The sequence below is a fragment of the Caretta caretta genome, chromosome 15 (genome assembly GCF_965140235.1).
Source record: "Caretta caretta isolate rCarCar2 chromosome 15, rCarCar1.hap1, whole genome shotgun sequence".
Classification (NCBI taxonomy): domain Eukaryota; kingdom Metazoa; phylum Chordata; order Testudines; family Cheloniidae; genus Caretta; species Caretta caretta.
The window spans coordinates 16,656,347-16,676,693 of NC_134220.1; the positions used below are offsets into that span (position 1 = coordinate 16,656,347).

The following is a 20,347-nucleotide window of genomic DNA, read 5'->3' on the forward strand; positions in this document are numbered from 1 at the left end:
TAATAAATGCTTTCAAAAAAGTTCTCTGTCCTAGCCTATGTGCTTGACACACAGGCACCTAGATGTTGTGAGCACTGGCTTCCAAGACAGGACATTGGAGGACATGAATTAAATTTTGCTTATGACATTATTTGTTTGTAAGAGGACACCAGCCTTGAGAGATGCAACACCTCCTTGCCGTACTTTGGTCTTGTTATTTTAAATAGACATCAATCCTATTCTTTTTTTCCCCTAGCCTTTCCTGTGCTGGTAACACTCTCCTCCTTCAGTGACCAAACTGTGCTCCAGAAGTTATTTTGACAGGGTACAATACAAACTCCAGATATATTATGTTGATTACTCTTGATCCACCACCAACTGCATGCTGATTGGAAAATCCAGGTGTCCAGATCGATATTCCAGTTAGGAAATGACTGTGCACATCACACATTGTATTGTAAAGGGCTTTCCCATGCAGAACATGTTTCTACTAAAATTGGGAATTGTTTAGTCTTCTTCAAAAAATGTAAAGTTATATAACTTTAGAGAACAAATTACCAATAATACCATCTATATAACCCCACTTTGTTTCGTGTGTAATTTAGGGAACTTTCCTTAAGTTATTTGAGTTTCTATGCAGTGAGAAATGCACTACTTTAGCATTTGATAAAAAAAAAAATAGAAAAAGCTGATTTTTCAATTAATAATAGTCATTAAAAAATGTAAATGTCAGAAAGATTACCTTAGAAAAATCTCACAGAGAATTAAAAACATTAATAGATTCCCACAGGAAAAATTCCAGTTGAATTCAACAACTCTCCTGTTCCCACTCCTGTCATTTGTATTTTCATCACACATCGAAGCAAAAACAAATTGCTAGTAAACTATCATCCAAGCACCCCCTTCCCCCACAACCCCACAATTTAATCTGAGATACAGACAGCTTCAGCAAAGACTAAAAAAGGCTTCCGATTCTGTAGTTGTTTACAAAGTAGCAAAAAGTTGGTGCTAAAGAGAGATTTTTCAGGTATGCCAGAGATAAATCTCTCTCGGCACGTCTGGCAAACTGACTCGGGACTCTAACTAGCAGGTGTGCAGATATAATTATGACTGCAAAATATTCAACACATCCAGGTGTGCTCATCATCAAATATATGAAATCCCTTTTATTTCTGGAAATTCCAAGCCTACCAGGTGCCAGCCTCCCAAAGAAGAGTAAGATTAAAGAATTAGTCAGTAAAAATATGAACAACCTTTTTTCTTCCCTGTTCTCATGTATGAAAGCTCCTCTCCAGAGCTCTCCTCTCTCTTCTGTCTTTTCCACTTGGGTCAAAGGGTAACTTTGCTCCTTTCGTGATGATTTTTAAGACACGTTTCCCACATCTTATAGCTAACTAACTAGATTGACTACATAGCACCTGCATTCAGTAAGAATATACAGTATGTAATTTCAAAGAAAACTGCTGGAAAGGGCAGTTTTATTAAGTTAATAGTACAAAGCACATAATCCAACTCCATTTTCAATTTTAAAATATGGTAGGTAGCCCTTACAGTATGAGCTTTCTAAAGGGCCCATAAGGCCAGTCTTGTCCAGGCTTTCTGCCTATAAACCATAACAGAGAGTTGAGCTCTCATGGTGGGGAAATCTCCCCTTCTGCCCTCAGCAGTACCCATAGTGCATGGCTGCATTTAAAAATTGTGGACCTCCCCCATCTCAGCTGGCTACCACCATGCTGGTTGGCTGCATGATCCATTTGAGCAGCCAGGCTGGATCAACAGAGACCCTTGGTTGATTGGCCTTCCTTTAAATCTACTCTACTTGAAATGCCAAAACACAGTGGAACTTGCACATACCTCAGACAACAGTAGTTGGGGCAAATGCTGTATGGACATGTGGCATTTCTAGCAGGCAAAGGATCAAAGTCCAGGATTACAAGTAACCATTTTATCCAAACATAACTAAAATACAGATGATCTGGCAGCTTCCAGATACATCTGCAGAAAGCAACTGAACTGCTTATTTCAGAGTATTTGAACTCAAAGATGAGTATTTGAAGTTTACTACATACTAAGAAAATGTGCTCTAAAAGCAGGTTAAATATTTGGTAAAACACATATGCCCACCAGCCTTCTGTAGTAATTTTTCAGCCCACTGCCTTTGAGTTTGACACTAAAAATCCTATAAGCTTTACATAAAAAACACAGAAGTAGGGAAGAACATTGAAATGGGAAAAGTATCTGAGCAAAAGTATGTTTAGTTTGTACTCTATAATAAGCTAAAAATATAACAAGACTTTTTTTTTTCTTTCCCCCACCAAATGAAGCAACTTGGAATTCAAATCCAGATTTAGGCTACAAGGAACAGGAGCTTACATTCTCATCCTGGACCTCATTTGTACACATCACAACTTCACCACATAATTTGATATAATTGTCAATCTTTCCTCAAGTAAAACACAGGAGAGAGAAACTGCACAGTATCCTGAGGTCAGAACTGAGGCACACTGGTAGAACTGGGGGTAGGAGGGAAGCTTGCCTGTATGTGACACGTGACTTGCTTTTAGACATGTGAACACTACGTTAACTTTTGAAAAATATGCCAAGAAAACAGGACTGTGACATTAAGTTTTTTACTTTATAGATCTGTTTGATATCTTTCTTGCTGTACTGCTAATATTATAATAATACTAATTCCATATATCGTGCTTTAGTGTTTATGTTTAAAAAGCTAATTAAGTAAATAGAATGGTTTCAAATAGAATGATTTGACACATAAAACGTACAAATGAAAGAGTCATTCCTTTTAGCAATGTGTATATCCAGTGCTTTACATTAGCATTAGCTAATTGCTTTGTACATTTATTCTTTATCTACGTTCATCCTCAAACATCAGTGTCAAAGTAGGAATTAAGCAACAACGCTGTACCTTAAAAGATCCATGTTAAAAACAAAGCAAAAATAAAATCATGGCAATGGACTGGAAGCATGCACTAGTGTGAATGGAAATATGAACAAAAAATAACATAACCAAGAGATTTCCATTCTGACATAACATTGTTGGTTTTGAAAATTTAAATTTAGAGAGATAACAGCATCAAACAGGACTTGCTGATTTATATGACCAAGCTCCACAATACTGTATTAGTGGATACCATTAACCTGTTGCCACACATCCTATGTTACAACTGACTAGAGGCCTGGATTTTTACAGGTTGGGAAGTCAGTGCTGCCAGAGTTTTCATTCTAACTGGTCACAAAATAGTTGTTAATGACCACTAATGACTGACTGCTCAGAAGAAGACTTCAAAACTATAAGCCTAATCCTGAGAGAAGCAAAGTAGCTCCCTCTGCCATTGAAGTAAACAGGAGGCTAGGAGCTCAACCTCCTTCAGGATCTGCGCCAAAGTTAGCTTCTTTCCTGACCCCATCTAGGGAACAACGGAGGTTTCCACATTTCACTGTATAAACCAATAAATGGTTAGGGAGCAAACTGATTTGTTTATCAGCCACTGGTAAAAATATATGCCAAGAAATCCAGTCAAAGCGGGGGGGGAAGGGGGGAGGGAAATGGCTACTAATAGCAATACAATGTGATTTTTTCAATCATTTTCAGTCAGAGAATGACTAGTTACATTTTTAACACCTTTTCTCCTCTAACTAGTCATCATCTAACTGACAAGAGAACAAAACACAATACACTTATGTCTTTAAATAATTAAGTTTGTAAAGAAAATGCATGTAAATTTCAACATACGATTTTCAGAAATATTTGGGATTTGAGCTGGTATCTTGAGGATAACGTCCAAATACTTCCATCTGCAATTTAAAAAATTCACTATAATTATTTTCCATATGAAAACACAGATTCAGCATGGGAACAAAACTAAGAATACTGAGTTAGCATATGGATCTCATTGCCCCTATACATTTTAGTCACTGAAACAAAAAGCTATTAATCAACATGTAAAAGCCATAAATTAACATAAACATTAATCATTCTAATACTCCTGGTGTGTCAGAATGATAATTTTTTTTCAGTCTTTCATTTTGACATACTCGCCTTTAGCTATCAGCTGGCTGACCTTTCTTAACACAGTTAAACATTTTAGGCATTGCAAATCTCACTGAAATAAACATTTTTGAGAAAGCCGAATATCATGGCTACAGTTATGCCATTGCACTTGTTTTTAATATGTCAAGCTAAAACACAGCATGAAAACACAGCTGAAATTGATGAAATTTTAGTGTTTCATAAACAGGTTCATTGTCCAGATTAAAGAAAAAGAAACCCATCTGTTTTGCTTTATGAAGCCATTAATTGCCCAGTAAAGTGCAATGATAAAACTATAGAAAGCCTTGTTTTAGGAGAAAGAAATCTGACACAAAGTACACAGTAGTTCAACTCCAAAACAGACTCCCCATATGGCTAATGCAAAAAGATATAGGACCTCTAATGCCAAATCTCCTTGAAAAATTAAAGAATGTGAAAATGCACAAAATAAATGAAAAAAAGGCTTCACACAATTATCTCTGTACAACACAACATTCAGGCTTAAAGTTGAATTCAAGTTTGCACACTTGATAAATCATTGCAATCTAGCAGAAAATTGATAAGCCAAGGACCATCAAAAGGCTGTTTTGAGTAGCCTTTCAGTTCAGCCATGCATAGCAATCTGTCAGCAACAGAGATCTGTCTACCCAGCCTCCGAAATTAGGGGTGCTGCCTACTTCAGCATCGGGCATGAATCTCTTGCTTCCAAAAGCAATAACTAGTTAATATTGTCCTCAGACTGCAAAGATTTAATTAAACACCTTCGAGACATTTTAGCAGACATTTCCTGAAGTACTCTTGTTTAGTAGCAAACTATAAAAAAAAACCAGCAAACTGACAGAGAAGAAATATATCAAGTTCTTACAGCAACTGAAATTAATCGGGCCAAACTTACATGTCTGCAATTAAGGATTCCGTAATTCTGAGCAATTAAAATACATACTTTATTAGAAAACTAATTAATTCTAGACACATATTTTTCCCATGATAAACTTTTATGATTACTTGATTTATTCCCTTATAATTACTATTTAATTAATCTAGCCTTGTATAATATTATACTATTTTTCTGGCAGTCGACCAATAAAGACAGTAAATTGATTGCGGTTCTATTGTGCAACAGCAGACTCTGTAATGCCAGTTTCAACACCACGTTTATTTATTTGTCTGTTCTATTACTTTTCTTTTCCTCCCACAGGGCATATGAACATGAAACACAATACGCACAGGATAACTTTATGTGTTCTGTAGATTTTCTCCTTCTAAATGTGAAATAGAACATAAAACTTGCTTTAATTCAATATCAATGCATATGCAATATGATACTATATAATAAAAATACAACTCTTAAGAAATGATGTTATAGGTCTAACATATATATCACAAAATGGCTAGTCAATTGACTATTGATGTACAGGGCCGGGCCCTCAGCTGGAGTAAACTGGGTTAACTCTATTGACCCCCAGTTCCAGCACAGGAGATCGTCCCGTGATAACTGACAATAGGGGAGGAAGGGTCAAATAAAATCTTTCATACTAATTTACAAAGTTCGTACATAATACGACATTTATTTTAATGTCTCCATCAGTTTTACCCAAATTAAACTTTTACTGAGTAATTTTAGCCTCCATTTAAAAAAATGGACTTACACAAGTTTCAACCAAAATAAGCCTTCTCACACCTCACTTTAGAAATAATTATTTCTGGAGGAATGGTATCTGTTTGTACTAAACAATGTTAGAGCAAAAATGTACTTAAATATTACCAATAGAAGTAACAGTGGTATTTTTGTTCCCATCTTTACCATTTTAGAGGTAAAAACTATCCATTAAAAAAATCCCACAAGCCACTGCTGACCCTTTACTGTTAGGAGGCCTTAAACTTTCTTCAGCGTATCCTTTCCTAAAATCCTAGCACTGGCTGTCACCTCAAAGTTGGCACCCCATCTCGGTGTGTATTTTTTTCAGGAGGAGGAATTGAGAAGGGATTTGTTTTAAAAACATATGTGGAACCAACATGCTACTTCATATTCTTTAAATCTTTTGAATCAGTTACTAGATTTTATGCTATTTTTTCTGCTACAAAATATACAACATTGACCACAGATACCACTTATCCAAAATGATCCTAGTTCTAGAGGGAGCAAGGTTATTTCATTGTGTACTGTAAGAAACTGTATCCAAACTATCTCCTGGCTGAGCTATCCGAAAAAGCTCCCAAAATATTTTATTTTATCCTTGTTCCCCCATTTTCTAAAACGCCTAGACAGCACTGACAAAATACAAAATCATTGGAAAAGGCGGAGAGGAAGGAAAGTATTTTTATGGTTAAATTGAGCAAGAAATTCTTTAGGCATTGGCACATTTCAGGATACACATACAACAGAATACTGTATTTATTTTTTTCACATGGTTTCTGTTTTTAAGATTTATTTTATAGATATGTTTCAGACAACTTTTTTAAAAAATCCACCTAAGTCACAAATAGTTAAAGTAATCAAAGAGTAAATCAACTGCTGCAGTTCCTGCTTGTTTTCATAGTCCACATTTTTGACCCTGTCCTGCAAATCCTTACTCACTTGAGCAATCCCTTTGAAGTGAGTGAGGTTTGCAGAATTAGGCCCTTAAATCAAAATATTAAATTATTTAATCTCTATGGGTGCAGTAATAATATCTATAAATTCATTCCTTCTTTAGAATCTTTATGTTTGTTAACTAAGCCACAGTACTGCTGCGAGGCAAGTATTATTATAAATCATTTTACAGACAGAGAAACGGAGGCAGAGAGGCTAAGTGATTTGCCCATGGTAATAGAGAGTCACTGAAAGAGCCAGGATCAGCATAGGATTTATGGTCTCCCAGATCTGTGCTCAAACCCTTCCGTAAGCACAATGAAAGTGAACTCACTAAAAGTTTTCTAAGAAAAGAGAACTCTTCAAATTGTATAATAAGGTTGTGTGAGGTTCCTCTACTCTGTATTAATTCATTAGATCAAAACTTGTAGGCTTTATTAGGCAGAAGTCCCACTGGTGTCAGTGGGAGTTTTGCCTCAATAAGGACTGTAGAATTTGGTCCATAATCTTTACTATTTCAAGAATCAATTTTTATTTTTTGTTTAAAAAGGCCCCATGTCATGTATATCAACCATTTCAAATTTAGGATTCAGAGAAGCAGATGAAAAAGCATTCTTCTGCTGTGTCTCTCATTAAAATTCAACATGAATTGGTATCAGCACCTCCTTTTTGTCCACTGTGATTCCCATCAGATACAATATATGTAGATGTTATTTGGATAAGCCACGTTATCAGATAGCAAAGTAGTCCAAGAAATGTGACAAGAATGCACTGTAATTCTGGTGCAAACAAGAATGACATTTACAGGGTAAATGTTACCTGATCATCAAATACAACAAATGTTTATTTTAACTGCTTAGTCTAATCTTAGATTTTAGATACAAAACCACAATTGTTCTTCCATGTGAATTTGATCACATAATTCTAGATCCATTTTCCATGACCATGTAGGACGGAGTTGTTAAATATACTTATTTTGAGAGAGACAAGTGGGGTGAGGTGATATCTTTAAATATTTAATATCTTTGGTCATATCTGAAGAAGAGCTCTGTGCAGCTCAAAAGCTTGTCTCTTCCACCAACAAAAGTTGATCCATTAAAAGATATTAACTCACCCACCTGGTCTCTCTCATATTCTGGTACCGACATAGCTACAACACTGCAATATTTATTTTCCCCATTCCTGAGACAACAATATCAAACAGGTAAATAGTCAAAATGTGAAGGATATTAATAAAAAGTGAGTGAACAACTACAACACCAGTTCAATAATTCTTCAATGACCTTCATACTAGAATTTCTAGTATTAAATGTTACAGATGCCTGGCACATTCTGATCAGCTAGCTCTTCCATATTTTTAAGGGGCCATGTCTTAACATTAGCTGTTTATTTCTCTCTGCTTGCTAAACCAAAAGTTCCTGAAGACAGTTAACATGTTTAAAGTGTTATTACTTATTTAAAGCTTCAGTCTCCTTGTCCAGTATGAACCACAATCGATCAGAAAAACAAAACAAAAAACAAAACCCAACAGTGAAATCTAAAACTGTTTCACCATCTTAATTCTGAATCTTGAAACAGCCTGCAGTACCTGAACTTGAACTTCCAGCCTTTGAATGGGCTCTGAACAGCCCCCTTTTGTACTGCTCTTTTATGTTGGCAGGAACTGAAGTGTCAGTCTTTCATCAGATAATCAGATTATGTCAAATTCTGACCAAATTCATTAAGAAAACCTTTACGAGCATCATTATCTCAAAGCAGAAAATCTAGATCAAAGTATAACAGATTTTACAGCACAATAAAACTGATTATAAATATTTAAACACTAATTAAAGTGCCTCCATTGTTAAAAAGCAAATAAATAATTGAAAGCTACCTCTCTTTATAAAACTATCCAAGTCCACCATATTTATCCACTGCTTCACAGAAAATCAGGGTCAAGATTGGGTGGATGGTGGGAAGAAGTGAATATAAAAGGGAGTCATTTGAGAACATGGAGGATAGCTAGAGTTTTAAATCATTTGTCTGAAGTAAGCCACTCCAAATGTTCATTCCAGTGAAAGATTATTAACTCTTTAATGTCTTTACTAAACCCATTCCCACCAGACAAAGATCTGACGGACAATGTCAGCTGCTTAGGCAAGAGGCTCCAGATTGAGGGGATGGAAGTCAGATCAGAAAGAATATGGGAGGGAAGAACTTTTTTTAAAAAATATTCAATGGTAAAAAAAAAATTCCCAGACTAACAAAACTAACCAAAATCTGCCAATTTTTGCTAAAATTTCCAACTTCTTGTCTGTTTGTATAAAGAGCTAGATAACTGAAATTTGGTAAACATGCTTTTCATACAGAGATATTGTGTCTATGTGCTAAAAACCCTTATGTTTCATGTACTAAGAAGAAGAGAAAGTCCTAAGCAATTGCCTTTTCCTCCCTATTCCAATTGGATATCAGCCATAGAGATCATTCTTTAAAGAGGAAACCGAGCATTCAGGAGAGGAAGGAATCAGGTATTAACTAATCAATGAACAGCAGCAAAAAAAAAAAGGTCACCAATAATGGTTTGACTCACTTTGAAGTATAATCAGATTCTTCATCTGTAACTCAAATTTAAAAACTATAATAATTTACGGAAAAGGGATTAATTTAGCCATTTTGAGTCAAAGATTTATTTCATAACTTCATCCCAAATCCTGTATATTGTTAGGATCCCTTTCCCCTTTGAAGACTTAGTGAATGATTGAAGCTTCTACTTTCTGAGAAACAGATAACACAAGACCAGTAATCTGACTCTAAACCACTGGATAAAGGCAGTTTGTTTCCTCTTAGCCCATCTGTCAACACCTCTTCAGTAATTAGTCCTAATTATTACAAAGGACTAGCCTCCCATTCGCATTATTAAATCAGAAATAGTATCATAGCCAGGTATCTTTCAACACCTACCAGACCAGCGACCTTCGATTTCATTGAATCTTCTATCAGTATCCGCCTTTGCAAGAGCCTAGGCAGTAATTTTAGCATCAGCTTCAAAGATGCAGATCCCACAGTGGAATTCCAGGGATGCATTCATATACACATGCACATCATGTGACAGGAGAGCAAGCAACATAATTGACCTTTGCATTGTTCCCAAAACTACTGTGATATCAAACACACATTCAGTTTTATACAACAGAACTTTTTTTGTACTTATAAGTCTTCCTTTGAACTAAATACTAATAGGGAAGCTAATGGCATCCTGGTTGCAAATATAACAATTTAACATTTTTAAGGAATAATAATGAGGCATTGCTATAATTTGGAACAACCAGAGGTATTTTTTTTCTTTTAAGGAGGACTTGCACAAATAAAACAAAACCACCCCTCTTACCCCCAACATGGGCTTGTGCCTGTATAAAGAAGGCTTGATGGGTTTTTATTTATTTATATTTCCCCTATATTTGAAATTCTTCTCTGGATGTTTTAGATGTCTGGAATACATGGTTGCAACATCACAGATACCAAGGAAGTGAAACTTAATTAATTGAAAGGAGGACTTGTGGCACCTTAGAGACTAACAAATTTATTTGAGCATAAGCTTTCGTGAGCTACAGCTCACTTCATCGGATGCATTAGTTGAGAAAATTTGTTTTTGTTAACATATATTTAAGCAAAACTCTTGAAATAAAAAGGTGTCTGTGTTAAGGATTCAGCACCCTTTCTCTTATAGGCAGAGAGTGTAGTCACAATACACAGCTGAGACCACTAGTGAGGTCTTGTTTACACTGGGATTTTCAGACACTAGTGCAAACCCCTAGCTTAGACATGGTGCATTGGTATAAAGGCACTGGTGCATGCTATGATTTGCACCAATGCAACACTACGGGTTTGTCCTGATACAGATACAGCAGTGCAGCTATGTAAAAAATTTCAGTGTAAACAAAGCGAGTCCTCCAACAAAAACAGGGGATACAAGACATGATGTCCCTAATGTTTTGTCTGCTCATATTTTACCTTAGAAACGTTTTACGAAGGCACAAGCTCATTTCCTCATCCAGCATCCCCTTTGCAGATCACTTTTAAAACCAACAAAAAGTTTAATAATGATCAGAAGTTAATTATTTTACAGGAAACAACCATTCAATTTATTTAGGGTGAAATACTACCCAACTAGCAAATAGCCTGAATGATCAGGATTTGTGGCAGGGCACTAAGTGAGAATGGAAATGGGTGGGAATCACACACACACACACATCTTCAGGGACCTCATAGCCCCACTATGGCGCTATTGAAGCCCATGGACTGGTATCGTGGCTGCAACTCCTATGTGAGGGTTTGGGGACATGGAAGCATTAAACCCCGGCCTCTTCTCCAATCCACCTGTTGCAGTTCCCTCTAAGCTGGTCTATTTGGAATTTTCATGAAGACATCTCTGCAGCACGCAGGGAGTGTGGAGGTACTCCGTGGAATTACTCCACTCCAATTTTCCATGTACGTCCCTCTACAGGACTTACATGGTGCACAGGGCATCACGCGGCACATCCGCACCTGGATCAGTTTCCCCTTCATAAGTAACTTAACCTCACTGCCAGGAACAACAAAAAGCTACTAAAGCTAACATCCCAAGTCTCATATTTTTCCAATCAAAGGTCTATAATTAGCAATAGATAGGTACTGAAATACCAATGGCTCCAACTTTGAAATGAGTATAAATATTTCAAGGAGCATATTAATAAGGCATCCATTAAAATCAATATTAACACAGTACAAAATACTCTTATTACATTTCCCTTTATAAAGCTCTAATGGTCATACTAACAGCTCCAGCATAAGGTGAAGTTTTCCCCCTTACAATGTCACTTGTATCACTAAAAAAAAGTTATAAAAATCAAAATCAGATGTGCCTTTTAAAGGAAAAAGGTGTTTCTCTATTGAATAAATATTATTCCAGTTAGTCTACCCAACATAAGTCTCTCCTGAGCTCTAAGAATTTTAAGATTTCTGTAGCAGGGCTAAGCAAGTGAGAAAAGGGTAAATAGTAAAGGTGAGTACTTGGGCAAGCAGATGGTGATTGTACTGTTCAAATGCTGGAGAAATGGCATAGTAGTTTAAATACACAGACTTCCTGGAACTACCAGTTAAAATCCCAGCAGAATGACTCAGTCCTTCATCCTTCTACATTAAACAGCCCGCTTCCATCTACCACGTGCTTATCTTTCAGTGGAGACCTTTAAAGAGTCTATCTGTTCTGCATCAACACTATAGAACACTTGGCACTTTTTGTAAGAGTTTGCGTTGGCCAAAATCTCTGTTCTCCACAGTACAGTGCAGCATACCAGTTGGCTACCACTCTCCACTCCAGAGTTGGCTGCATTTCAATGGAGTATTTTACATATGGACATATCCTGCCCTACTTTGGTGTCATATGTAAAGCTGGGGATGGAATGGGTATTTCTTATATGCACCTCTCATCATCTTAATTTCCATAAAAACGTGCAACTAAATGTCTGATCAAAAAATAAGGAGTAATAATGATGTGAACAGGCACATACAGTGTAGCTTTGAAAAGAAAAATAGGCACAGCCAGGAAGGATCACAGAGAAAATTCATCCAAACTCCAGCTCCAGGGACTAAGGAGAGGGTGTCCATATCTCCGTGACTCTGCGGGTGTGGAGGCAGTTCAGCCTGTGGCACAGGCTAGGGCAGCCCTAACTCACATTCCCAGCTTTCATAGTATGTATGGGTCTTGCAGGAACAGGAAACAGCCAGGGTGCAGTAAGGCCATTCCTCTTCCTCCTATGGACTGTCTCAGAAACATCCCAGCCCTCAAATGATTATGGGAGTGATCCTGCAGTCTTTATTCAGGTTAAATTCCCACCAAATTTTTTCACTCAATTTAATAAAATCACTAGAAGTGACATATTATAGGTGTTGTAATGATGCTGACTCTGTTATATGAACACCATGTTAAAAAGAAAAATCTAATGACAATATTCTTGGATAACGGTTCTTTGAACAAAAACTAACTGGTGTAGATTTGTTTCTGATACTTATATGGCAAGGATTTGTAAACTAGTTAAAATTTCCTAAATAAAATAAACAAACAAATAGAAAAAAACCTGGAGTTTAACCTGAATAAAGACTGCAGGATAAGGCCCCATATTTCCAACACAGTTTTTACAAGGAGAAATGAAGCCCAGTTTTGTTAAATTGCTGGCAACCCACCTCTGCACAAGTTGCAAAACTGTGTATTTATTTACATATGAGAATATTCTAAGGCAACGCCCTTTTGCGGTTTCCTCAGTGGTAAAATGGCCCTATCCTCCAAATGCTGACAATACAAAAGTAACTTGACAGATTATTCACGTGAATAATGTTTGTGCAGGTTTACATCACAGCACCATGAAATGTTCATTGGGTGACTATTTTTAAAGGACCTCAAAACATAAATGTTTTCAAAATCATATATTTTGTATAAAACAGTATTATAATTTACCCTGCAAGATCTTCAGTCTCTTGCTCTTGCAAAAACTGCAAGTACTGGGTTCACGGAAGAATGTATGTGCCAAGAGTATTATATCCACTATTGCAATAAATTCTTCATGGTTGAGGCTAGGACCTTTTTACTACATAAATGACCTTTGTTTATGTTTGCAGAATGTTATTCTAAAGTTTTATTGGATGCTATGAAATGTGTGTTCATTAATTTCTTGTGGATAAAAGAGGAGATAGATTTCAAAACCACATGTAAAAGATAACAGAATAGAGGGTTGTATTCTAAACAAGGGCTCAAAATAGCTAAACCCTAGTTGGTATTGTGATAATGGGGACAAGTCATACATCATGTGACGCATATACCCCACTATAAACATATATACAAATGTGAATTCAGTATAACCAGGATTAAATATGAATCACATGCTTAAGCAGAGAGGTTTTTTTAAAATCTGAAAGTCAAAGCTTTTTTTTATGGCACTGTAAATTTAGATTTCCTAAACTGTTATTCCTTGCTTTAGTTTTTGGTACATTTATGGTTTGGCAAAATAACTCCTTTAAGTAAACTGAATACTTTATACATTTTAAATGCACTGATTATATTTAATAAAAGCCACTACTATAATTTTTATAAAACTTGGCTGGATTTCACTGGCTGGACTTCGGGTATTTTTAAATCCCTGGAGAGCTTGGTATGGAATGTATCTGTTCACTATTATTACCAGTCTCTAATAAATAGTGTTGATGACCCTCTGGAACCTAAATTGTAGCTATTCCTCATATACCAATTCAGCACTGGGCATTTTGGATTAGTTTATATTCAGCACTTGGCTCTGAAAGAAAGTCCCAGGCATCCACAAGAGCTGTAATTTCAGGCAATCAAGAGGAATGTTAATGGCCTTACACCATCAAGAGCCTGATTCTGAGAGCTGCTGTGCACCCACAACTCCCGATGAAGTCAGTGGTTTCAAAGTTTCAGCACCTCTCAGAAACAGGTCCAATGTCAGATTTTTTCTTCAAGGACCCATTCACAGTCCATTGTGTTCAACAGCAGCTTTCTCACTGCCTGCTACAGGTGCACCCTCCACAGTTGCTGGAAGAACTAAGAAGGGAACAAAGCAGATAAAGCATAAAAATCATCATAAAGGAAATCAGACAGAAGAAACATTACATTGCATTAAAGTAATTACCAGAAATTAGGACTTCTCTAAAATATTCGCAACAGGCTAGATTGAGACTCAGCCCTGTGTCAAAGCAGCAGGTAGCTACACCGCTGAAGGAGGAGGACCAGGAAGAAACTGACTTGGAGAGCCACACAATTCCTTCCCTGCTCCCTTCTTGTTTGGGAGGAGAGTAAGTTTGGGTGAAGCTTACTCACTCCTTACTCCTAGCCAGCACCTCAGGCCAGCACACAGAGGGGAGCCCATTTCCTGTCCCTCCCCCTTTCTCAGGGTGGTGGTGGTGGAAATATTAAGCATGCAGGCATTATGGTCTGTCCTTTCCCACATACCTCCAAAGCATTCAAAAGCAGCCATGGCATGGGGTCAAGAGGGGAGATGGTGGAAGGGGGCATAGGAGAGCACATTTACTTCCCACTACTCCCCTACATGGCTCTACTTGTCCAATGCTGGCATTAGCATGGCACAGAAGAAGAATGCTATTTAAGAAGATATACTTCAAGTACCTAAGTACAATAACTCACATTTCATGGAAAAAGAAAAGGAGTATTTGTGGCACCTTAGAGACTAACAAATTTATTTGAGCATAAGCTTTCGTGAGCTACAGCTCACTTCATCGGATGCATTCATGGGTATGATAGAGATTTTCCTTACCTTTTTTAAATATAGGGTACATTTTAAATATTTAATTACATTTTGGAGCCATCTGGTTACACAGCATTTATGGTGTAAAAGATAACACAATTAAGTGTGTTTGTTTGTTATATAAATAGGGAGCAGTAAAATAGAGGTAGGTTTTACTCCCATTATATTGATGGAGAAACAGACCAAGAGAGATGAAATGTCTTGTTAAGGGCTCAAAAGTAGCTATTTTAGAATACGATTAGAACTCAGGAGTTCCTAAAACCCACTCCTGTGATTAGACGACTATACTGTGCCTGTCTCTCACAGAAATGTGTTCTTTTTTTAATTGTGGGAAGGCAGTATTGTCTAGTGGTTAGAGGGGGAAATGGCAGTCAGGAGGAGATGAGTTTCTTTCCTGACTTGGCCACAGAGTTACTGTGTCCCCTCACTTATGACTAGTCACTCAGGGAAACTGAGGTATAGTGAGGCATGAAAATATCAAAGATCTTGAAGACTGAAGAACTTATTTAATAGTTATGAAGCATTTCAGTTCACCTTTAAATGAAATTTCATCTAACAAATGGGCTCCACATGGACACAGGTGTCTGCCTGCATGCATCTTATTGGAAGGTCAGGGCTCAGTTCATTAATGTTGTAAATCACCTTGACGATTATATTAAAAATCTTGCATTTCTATATTGGAAAAATGAGTTACAATACTTAACTCTTATTCATGAAAACCATCCAAAATGTAGGAAATTATATACAACCCTTCCTTTGGCAAACAATTTAAATAACTGATCTGTCATAGAAAAAAAGACAGATGATAAAACAGTTTAATTCTAATGGCTCAACTGTGGTGCTAAATCACAGTTCAGGATAGAAGGTAGCAAGGATGCACAATGGGCAGCAGCACACCATGGCCTACCTAAAGTAAGGGGGAACCAGATATTGCACCATCCAAGGACAGGGTGCAGTGTGCACCCTCCTAGAACAGGGTAGTTGTGCAAGTCAGTAAAGTGGAGCATGGCCCTGTCATCTCCTTCCCTATATGATGCAGCTAGTGTTGCTGCGGGAACTAGCTCTGAGCACAGCTTGCAATCTGTAAAGCTCAAATGCTGCCACTGAACCAGGCTTCTGTGTGAGTGCACAAGGGTGGGTGAGGAAGTTCCTTATATCCTCTCACCCAAACTTGTGCACCCCAGCAGGGATGGGCTGAACTATAACTCATTCTGAAAAATTTCTTACATTTGACAATAAACTAAAATATTTTGTAACCCACATCCCTCCCGGGTGTGCTGGTCTGTCCCCTCTAGGGGCACCGAGACCACTTAGCCATTAATGAGTCTGCTCTACAGCCTTAGCTAAGGGGCAGTTGGCTTTTAGTTCATGCAGTAGAGGATCATGCACTAAGCTCCAGAGGTCCCCGGTTCGATGCCGCCTGCCAACGACCGGGGTCCGTTGGTGTTACAATTTCACGCAACAAAAAGAAAAAAAATCCATTTTTATCCACCCCCACTGCTTTGATAAACCATTTGGTCTCTCATTTCATCTAAACAAGCCAGGGTGTGTGACAGTTTACGGAGCTGTTTGAGCACCCAGTGAAGTGTACATGGTTTCTCAACCACTGGGAACTAAAAAGCAAAAACAAGTATGTCAAGCAGCACACTTCCAAGCTGGAATGGTGGCCACTTCTATGGTTAACACCAACAATCACAAATAATTTAAAAAAGGACTTTCATTAGCTTCACTTGTAGGGAGGGAGTGGGAGAAATGATGTGTCAAACTGCAGTCAAGGAAGTACATATGCCAACTGGAAAAACTGACTATAAACAGCTTTCTTACATAAACACAGAAGGAAGTAACCAACACCCTCAATTGTTCAGTAAGGAGTGGGGGGGGGGTCCGTAAATGCAACTAGAAAAAACAAACAAAACTGAAACAATTCCCGAATGTTCCTTCTGCTCATAATTATCCCCACAGTCATCGTTCTAATTCAACAAGGTGAAACTGCCAACAGGTGTTAGAATTTGAGGCACAAACGATAAAATTTAAAGACAAACGAAGTGCAAGAAGTCAAAATGGGCTAATCATAAAAATGAACAAATTTATGAGCATGATGGACTAAATTCTAGTGGGCTAGGCACATAAATGAGTGTCAGGAATATTGAGAAGGAAGCAGTGGGAGAACATTATGGAAGCTGGCTGAACTGGAGAGACTGCTATGTGGGCCCGTTGCAGTTTCCATTGTGGATTATCTAAACGGGGAATAGTCATGGTTTACAGTGGTTACATGCACACGCAGCCACCCAGACCAAATAACAGTCCCTGCTCACAGGTCTCTTAGCAGAAATAAAATCTTCAATGGAGCTACATCCAAAGGAGTGGTCAAAAAAGAATTAGAAAAGTTCATGGAAGATAGGGCCATCAATGGCTATTAGCCAAGATGGTCAGGGATGAATCTCGTGCTCTGGGTGTCTGTAAACGTCTGACTGCCAGAAGCTGGGACTGGATGACAGGACATGGATCACTTGATAATTGTCCTGTTCTGTTCATTCCCTCTGAAGTATCTGGCACCAGTGGGAAGACAGGATACTGGGCTAGATGGATCATTGGTCTGACCCAGTATGGCCATTCTTAAATTCTTATGGACTCAAGCAGAGCTAATGTGATGCTACAAAACTATCCATACCATTTAGCCCACATCAGGCATATTTGTGACTTTTAAAAAACATAATGAGCCAAATCTTCTAGTTATGGGTCTGGAACTTATTAGCTGTTAATCAAAAAACAGTAGGGCAATATATCAGTATAAGCATATTCTGCCAACCCCTGATAATTAAAGAATCATTCCCTGCCCATCCACCCACTTATGTAACAGATCGTAAAACTGACAGATAGTCCTGTAGGAGTCAGGATTTCTAATGTATTGGTAGCAGCAAGGTTATGTTACTCTTATGGTTTCTTATCAGGGTTTTAATTTCATTTGCTTTCTGCATCTACCTTCTAAATCCCTGACCAATCTGAAACGGAGAAGATGTCAGTCATCATAAAGAAACGGTAGACACAAAAATGTGTCAAACTGGTTTTGAATTTTTTAAAATAATAATTAAAAGCACACAGTGCTAAGTGCTCACACCACACAGGCTTCCTATTTGGGACAAAGCTGCATCACTCTTCATCCTACTTCTCAGTCATGCCAAAAAGTTACCTTTGCTTTCCCAAAGACAACATTCAGAGGAACAGCCGTGTTAGTCTGTATTCGCAAAAAGAAAAGGAGTACTTGTGGCACCTTAGAGACTAACCAATTTATTTGAGCATGAGCTTTCGTGAGCTACAGCTCACTTCATCAGATGAAGTGATGAAGTCTGATGAAGTGAGCTGTAGCTCACGAAAGCTCATGCTCAAATAAATTGGTTAGTCTCTAAGGTGCCACAAGTCCTCCTTTTCTTTTTCCAAAGACAACAGTGACTCATTGTAACACAACTTGTCAGTTTGTGCACCCGGATGGCTGTGGTGGCAGTTAAGAGCAGAGACACAGGTATGTCCCTTGACCCTATACGTGTACTATTGGATAGAAAAAGTTAGGAGTTTCTTTGGTATATATTCTAAAATATAGAAAATAAAATGTTTAAGAGCTATGTGCAGAGGCAACTTTATGATACATCTGCCTGTCTTCCATTTTAAATTCAAGCTCATCTCTGTCTAGAAGGCTCTACATAGTTCTGTCCCAGCTAAAGTCACACTTCTAGCTATCACCTATTCTCCCACTTATACCCACGCTCAGCCAATTCAGCTCACCTTGTTGCTCCCCTGCTCTCCCAAGTCCATGCCTTTTTTCATGCTGCACACTGCACCCGACACACCCTCACTCACTCTGTAAAGCACACAGCCACACTCTCCCACTTCAAGTCCTCCCTCACAATGTAGTTCTTTTGGTCAACCTACGATCACTGGCCTTCACCCTGCTTTCACTCTGGACACTACCCCACATGTTAATAAGTTAAAATGCATATATAACAACAAGCATACCTCACAATCTTTCCCTGATCTAATTCATGCATTCCCTTACCCCCTTCCTTTCTTTGTCATCCATCCTTGCTATGTTGTCTAGTCCAGCACTCTATAGTACTTTATTCCACAAATAATCCCATTGATTTCAGATCCCATTGATCTATGATGCAGAATAAAAAATAGTGTTCACAGAACTGATGTGTTTGCATAATTCCTCTTTCCCCACCTCTCACATGATCAAATCTTCTGCTATTCAAATTCCATTTTTGATGATGGAAACTCGCATATAAAGGAGAGGCGGTTTTTGACTAACTGGACCAGTTGAGCTATGTTTCTGTGCATGTGCTACAGTATCTTTTCTGCAGCACACCTACTAACCAGACAGGACACTGAGCAAGTGATGGTTTTGACAGCCAGAAGCTAATCAAGTGACAAATGATCAGGTTTCAACAAATAATAAAGCAGAATCCAGCTGTGAATTTGTTGGATGAAAATCCCAGCATCTCCCATACTATCTCATGCACATTTCAATTTATGGGAAGAAAACAGAGTAAAGGGATTTTCTCCACCCTTTCTCATGCGGGCCATAAAATAGATTTATTACCTATGTTATATTCTGTGTTTTCTCCTGAGGAAAAAGTATGGGAAGTGGTGGAACAAGTTTTTGTTGTGGTTGTTGTTATTTTTAATACCAGGATCTGCTTTATGATGAACACAAAGCCAAATTTTGAACCCTGTTCATATCATAAGGCCCTCCTATTACTTTAGTCCAGGTTTCTCAACCTTTTTGATACCAGGGACTGGCTTGCTGCCTTCCTAAACTGTATCAAGGAGATCTCAGGGACCGGCGCTGGTCCATGGCCCAGTTGTTATGAAACACTGAACTAGTCACACTTTCTACCTTCTTAAATCTTGTAGCACTGCCTTTACATCTCAGTGGGGAAATCTACAACTGTTCCAGCTGCCTGAATGTGCAAAGTCTTTCCTGAGATTCCTATCTGGTACATTTTTAGAGGAGAATTCAGCCCCCGCTCATAATATCAAAGGTCTTTGGTTCCTATTGAAAAATTGTGGACTAACTCTCATACTGAGAGCATTGGTCTACATTCCTCCTCAGCTAATTCCGGTTCAGCTTCACCTCCCTACCACACTAAGTGACATGCTCACAGCACAGGTTGTCTCGCAACCGAGCGATAACAGATTTCATTCCTGCAGCGTAGACGAGACTGAATCATGTTTTAACTATGTTTCTGAACCCTGCTACAGCCTGGACTTTTGCTCAGTTTGGGAACACAGTTAATATGTCCCGTCTACACTGCAATACACGTTTTTAATCATGCCAAGAACTACCTTTTTGTTACTGGGTCCCCTTACTCAGTAGGATTTGCAGTGTACATAGAACCTAAATGTCCAATTTTTACAACGTGGTTCATCTAGCAACTGCAGTTTAATGGGTTA

At 38.0% G+C, this 20,347-nt stretch overlaps 1 protein-coding gene across 6 annotated transcripts in view; it reads right to left on the bottom strand.

The window, feature by feature from the left end:
* GNB1L (G protein subunit beta 1 like) overlaps positions 1-20,347 on the bottom strand; it is a 56,810-nt gene that overhangs the window by 30,355 nt on the left and 6,108 nt on the right. For 5 of the 6 annotated variants that reach the window (XR_012665069.1, XM_048822088.2, XM_048822086.2 and 2 more), the window contains exon 2: positions 3,734-3,795. The exons of the other annotated variant lie outside the window; for it this stretch is intronic. Coding sequence is in view for 3 of the 5 variants with exons in the window: in XM_048822088.2 (XP_048678045.1) it covers positions 3,734-3,795 (62 nt within the window). In the remaining 2 variants the exon portion in view is untranslated. The remainder of the gene's footprint in view (positions 1-3,733; positions 3,796-20,347) is intronic. 6 annotated transcript variants of the gene reach the window in all.